At 41.0% G+C, this 6000-nt stretch overlaps 1 protein-coding gene across 1 annotated transcript; it reads right to left on the reverse strand.

The window, feature by feature from the left end:
- Positions 1–1183: 1183 nt before the first annotated feature.
- On the reverse strand, positions 1184–5667 carry BRS3 (bombesin receptor subtype 3). Its single transcript, XM_072817130.1, has 3 exons — positions 5234–5667; positions 3256–3607; positions 1184–1597 (listed from the first exon to the last, which is right to left on the reverse strand). Exons 1-3 carry the CDS (start codon positions 5665–5667, stop codon positions 1184–1186), a joined length of 1200 nt encoding a protein of 399 aa, XP_072673231.1.
- Positions 5668–6000: the final 333 nt, after the last annotated feature.

Genomic DNA, 6000 nt, shown 5'->3' on the forward strand with positions numbered 1-6000 from the left:
TGGAAATACAAATATAACTATAGTACCAAACTTTAATTTGCCCCAAGAAAACATTTTCTAAGACCACAAACCTATATTTGACACATCAATTGACAAAAGTTTGTCTGAAATAACAATTATTAAGCTTATAGAGTTAGCAAGTAGGAGCAGAGGATAGAAAATCATAACCTTCCATCTGATTTCCAAGGGCAGAGTAATTAGGTCACACTCTCACAGAACTTAGGCACCCATCAGGTTTAAAGAAGTCAAGCAGGAGGATGACCTGGCAATAATTGCACACCCAGATGTTAGGGATTTCATGTGGTACTTCACCACTTTTTAGAAAGAGGGCACTGCTTACCAGAAAGAAATGAATTCCTTAAAGGAAGAATTTCAGACACTGGCAGTTTCACAGATTTTTTCAATGGAGGTCCTTCTCTGGGGCCTTCAAATGACAATAAATATGACTACTTTGTCTATGAATAAGGCGAGTTCGTCACAGTATTTATTAAAGATAGCTTTGCTCAGTTATCAATCAGTAGTAGTCGTGAGTAGAACTATATTAAGTCAGTGTTGACCCAGTAAGCCAAACACCCTGCCTCAGATCCTTACTCAGAACTTTATACTCGCTGACCCCCAAACATTTCCATTGTAATTGCAGAGCTTTCTTATAATGGAATAGAGATTAATGGAAAAGAGCAGTCAAAAAACCCTGCGAAGGTTTATTTTTTAGGGCTTAATTTCTTAAGAAAACTGCAGAAGAGAAGTTTTATCTCTTTTTGATCCCCTTTTCATATGCAAAGCATAATCTCTAGATTTACACCACATAATAAACGCAAACACAGTTTTACGAAAATCACAGGAGTATAGGAGAAATTAGAAACATGGATGTGATGCGAACAAATAAGATTTTTCAGTGTCATCTTGTTTATTTCACTCTCTCTCCTATTCAACCTCCCATAGGATTCACTGACATACAAACGTGTCTTTCTACACTTAGTGGGGCTTCATTTTATTTAGAAAGCCCAATGACAATGTATGTTGACAAAGAATCATGGTGTGTCTTTTACTTTATAAGAATCTTTCACTCCTAAGATTTCAGCACAATTCACAAACAAAAAAAAATCCTGACACCATACACCTACGCATAGCTCAGAGTCGGATACACATGCTGGGAGGAAAAATACCATTTTTAATTGAAAAGCTAGACTCTGTCATCTTCCTTCTTTACACTACACCCAGTGAACAAGGTCACACTGATTTCAGACACCTGTGAGCTTCCAGGGCCTGGGACCCTTCCCATCACAGCCAGGTTGTTAAGAGGGGTATCGGTGGGAGGAGGGTCCGGCAGCTCTGTCTTGCAACAGAATAACTGAGCTTTAAAATGCTGCTGGAAGGTTTTGCTCAGCCAGTAAAGAGCAAAGGGGTTTACGCAAGAATTGCTGAAAGCCAGAACCCGAGAGAAAATGGTGACAATAAAATGAATGGCAGAGGGGTCCACGTAGGTTTGATAAGAGAATGAGTGGTAGAGATACAAGAGGTGATTCGGCAACCAGCAGAGAGCAAACAGAGCCACCAGCACCAGGACGGTTTTGGCAATTCTCTTCCGGGATTCAATCTAGAAGTGGGGAGGAGGAGAAAAATGACCACAGAAACAATCATTTAGCTGGCAGAGATTTTAAAGAGCCATTCTCTAGATTACATAGAAATTTACGGTTAACAGGCTGCAGTCCCTTTGAGCATGCGTTTGTGAAAGAACTGCTTGCTTGGAAGGTGTGGGAAGGCAGCCTGTGCCTATAGAATACAGCCAGTTAATTGGCATGGTAAACCATGATCTTGGTCTCATTAGTTCTAATACAGAGACTCCCAGCCCTGGTTTTGAGAGACTCTAGGATGTGTCCAATTACCTCAACGGTGTTGTGGAATTCTTGAAATTTTAATTTGATTAGAAATAGAGGCTACACAAAACTGCTTTCTCCACCAGCAGAGGCTGACTAGGTTAGAATGTTCTTACGGGGTTCATGGAAGTGGCCAAGTCGGTACCAAAAATGGTTTATGATCTATAGGAATTCTGACCATATAGTGAAGGAATAAAAACCAGTGTGTCAAGAGGCCAATGCAACCATCTCCCTCCTCACCCCAGAAAGATAGAAACCCTCTTGTGTGTGTGTGTGTGTGTGTGTGTTTAATCAAATGGAACATTTTGGCAACATTCTTTTTATCCTGTTCATATTTCTGGAAGGAGGGCACACCTGGCTCTTGCAATGGTCTTTTTTTTTTTAAATTTTTATTTATTTATGATAGTCACAGAGAGAGAGGCGCAGAGACACAGGCAGAGGGAGAAGCAGGCTCCATGCACCGGGAGCCCGATGTGGGATTCGATCCCGGGTCTCCAGGATCACGCCCTGGGCCAAAGGCAGGCGCCAAACCTCTGCGCCACCCAGGGATCCCTCTTGCAATGGTCTTAAGCTTCTGTGAGTCTCTGTGTTCTCTGCCACCAGCACTTACTTTATCCCTTGAGCCCTCAGTTTGCTCCTCTGTGTGTAAGTGGTTTGCATTGAATAATGTTAGGGCGTCTTGCCAGTTCTATCATCCCGTGTCTTTCTATCATTCTGTTACACTTTCTAAAACAAAAGATGCTTCCCTTCGTAGTCTCACCTTGGGTGCTGTTCCTCAGTCTTCCACAGGATGAATAATTTTGACTTCTCCCAAACTTCAGCTGTCCCTTTTCTACCAAAAGCAGTCCTACCATGTATTGAATGCTCACTGTGCTCCAGGAACTAGGTTGAGCACTTTATATATATATCACCCAGTCTCCATCTTCATTTTACAGATAAGGAAATAGGCTCAGAGAGGTTAAGTAACTTGCCCAAGATTGCTCAGTTAGTATGTGGTACAGCCAGAATGAAATCCTGGGGCTGACAGACTCCAGAGCCTGTGACCCTAACAAAAATACTGCACTGCTATTGCACTTATTGCTCACAGGTGAAGCAGAAATTTCATTTCTAAATTGATGCATGAGGGGCGCCAGGATGGCTCAGATGGTTAAGCATCTGCCTTCATCTCGGGTCATGATCTCAGGGTCCTGGAATCGAGCCCCACATTGGAGTTCCCAGCTCAGTGGGGAATCTGCTTCTCCTCCTTCTTCCTTTCCCCCTGCTCATTCTCTCTCTCTCTCTCTCTCTCTCTCTGTATCCCTCTGTCTCAAATGAATAAATCAAGTCTTTAAAATAAATAAATTAATTAATTCATGTATGAGTCCTGATTAATACATACCTGCTTGCGAGCATGGCTCTGTTCCTCAGTAGGTATGTTCAGGGTGCTTTTGTAAAGAGTCCTGGCAATTAGAGAATAATAGACAGAGATAATCGAGAGTGGAATAATATAGAACACTAAGAAACACAGCAGAGAATGTATCTCTTGCATGAGCTTCTCAGAAACAGGATAAGAGGTACACGCTTCAAGTGTCATATTTTTGTCGGGATCTTGTAAAGTATACACATTTGAAAATATAGCCTCAGGTAGAGCAATTAGCATAGACACGATCCAGACGCAGCCAGCTTTGGCACAGGTCTTCAGGATGGCATTGGAGGGCTGCCGCTCCAGTGGCTTCACAACTGCCTTGTATCTAGAAACACACAACCATAGGCAAAAAATCAAAATAAATACCAAAACTATAGAATCTTGGGGTTAGAAATGACCTTAGTGGTCATCCATTTCTGCCTCCTATCCACATATCTATAACCAACAACATCAACCAACTGATATTATTATGATTTCAAATACATTATCCGTCCCAATATTTTATATTTATGCTAATCATCCTTTTCTCCTATTCCCTAATAGTAACTATTTCAGAGTTGCAATTTTAGAATTTTGTGTGTAGACCCTCTATTTAGGACGAATGCATTTTTTTTCAGCATGATTTTTTGGTATGATTGAGAGTAATTCATTACTTGTGTAGAACCTTACATGTTCTAAAAGACTTCCTTTTTGCACAAGTGACTGCTTTTAAACCTAATTCTCCTTCCTTCGTGAGTGAACAGTCGTCAACCTTCCCAGAAAAGATTTCCAAGAGTTTGTGCAGTGAAGAGAAGAGGGTTGATTTCTTCTCTGTTCATAAGGGCTACTTTGTTGCCCAAGCTGATCTGTGGGTAGATTTAGAGCAAGGCAAGGGTGAAACCGGACACCCTTTGCCCGTACAAAGGTGCCTCCTTATGCTAACAAACCTTAAAATCTACAGCCTTTAAGTAAATCTACCCTCAGATAGAATATAAAGCCAGTCAAAGCAAAAATCCATAAAAGACACAGGGAAAGCTTTTCCTCCTCTTAGATTCCAGAATCTGAAGAAGCAATTCCTTCTGGCACTGCTAGGCATTGATTAGTTACAGGCTTCTAGCAGGCTTTTTTTTTTTTTTTTTTTTTTTTTTTTTCTAGCAGGCTTTTTAAAGCATCACTTTTAACATTTGGAGCCTCAATTTTCTCCCCTGCTTTCACAGTTATTCTACACTAGGAACACAGAAAAACACAGTACGTAGACCGAAAATACCCTAACAGAGCCTGAATACACGGACTGCCAGAGGTTCTCACACGCTCTATCCATAGAGCTCTAAAAGTCAACCGGATTAATTTATTTCTCCGGGAACAAGACTGTCACCGAATGCCTATGGAGAAAACAAATACAATTAAGTGATGACATTACACTGAGTTACCAGGCAGCCGAAAACCTCATCGTTTTTCTGCCACTGGCTAATTTGATGAATTTCAAATAAATTGGATGCGTGCATCTTTTTACCATTCTTCCGTGGACAATAACGTATATGTGGTCAATTTCACACCTATGCTGATGTTTTAATGTTAACAATATTGCACCACTAGGCTGCACTAATGTATAAAGCATGAATTGTTTTTCTTTTACACCTGGAACGGTTTGCCTTACTTACTTAATAAATAAACGGGGAGGGGGGAAACACTGTTCCGTATTCTTTCAAGCAAACAATTATACTTCAAAGAGAATAAATTATTCCTAAAACACACAATTTCAGCCTTTCCTCCGATGCTAACACAGGAATTTTAACATTCTTACACCAACTTTTATTTTCAATGCCCCCCCTCCAATTTTCTAATCTTACATCCACGTTGCAGACTGTAAGAAAAGCAGAATAGTAGCCTGTGAATGCTAAGTACAAGCTTTCCTCTCTCTCTTTTGCCTAATTTTACATCCTGACAAATAAAACTGAGGAAAGAAACCCACCTGTCAGCGCTGAGAATGGTTAATGTGAACACTGATACACCAACAGAAGTGAGCCGGATAAAAGAAAGCACCTTACAGCCAATTCTCCCGAACAGCCATCCTTCTGCAAGGTAGTGGGTTGCATCCACTGGCACACAAGTTAGCAGAAGTAAAAGATCCCCAAAAGCCAAGCTGGTGATGAAAATATTTGGAACTGTTTGCATGGATTTGGTCTTGAAAAAGACTTTGATGAGAATAGCATTTCCAAGGATCCCCACAGAAATGATCACAGCATAAGTGATGTAGATGGCACACAAAGCTTCTATTCCTGGAGAGTTGTCTCCGGTCCGTCCTTTATTTGTGGTATCATTAGGAACGAGAGAGCTTGATGATTCTGTGTCATTTGTGATTGGAATTAAAGTCTCATTAGGTGACTGAGGCTGTCTTTGAGACATTTCTTCTGAAGACTGCCTTTAATATTTCTTCTTCGCAGTTTAAATGTAGTTGATTGTCACGTCTAATGCCTACGTCTAGTAACGAGATGGTAGAACAGAGCAGAATGGCAAGCAAATTCAAGACGCCCGGATCCTCCTTTCCTTCAGTTGTTCTGTGTCTCCCAGCATGCTTGGCTAAATGCTTACCGATCCTGGCATTGAAGGGTGGGAGGTGGAGGAGTTTTATTGGCGTTTCCGTGACACAGGGAGGGGGGTTTGGGAAATGCTCTGCAGTTGCTTGTTCTTCCCCTGTTGGGGAATCTTATCAATAACTAGTTATTATAAAATAACACT

Source organism: Canis lupus, chromosome X (genome assembly GCF_048164855.1).
Source record: "Canis lupus baileyi chromosome X, mCanLup2.hap1, whole genome shotgun sequence".
NCBI lineage: Eukaryota > Metazoa > Chordata > Mammalia > Carnivora > Canidae > Canis > Canis lupus.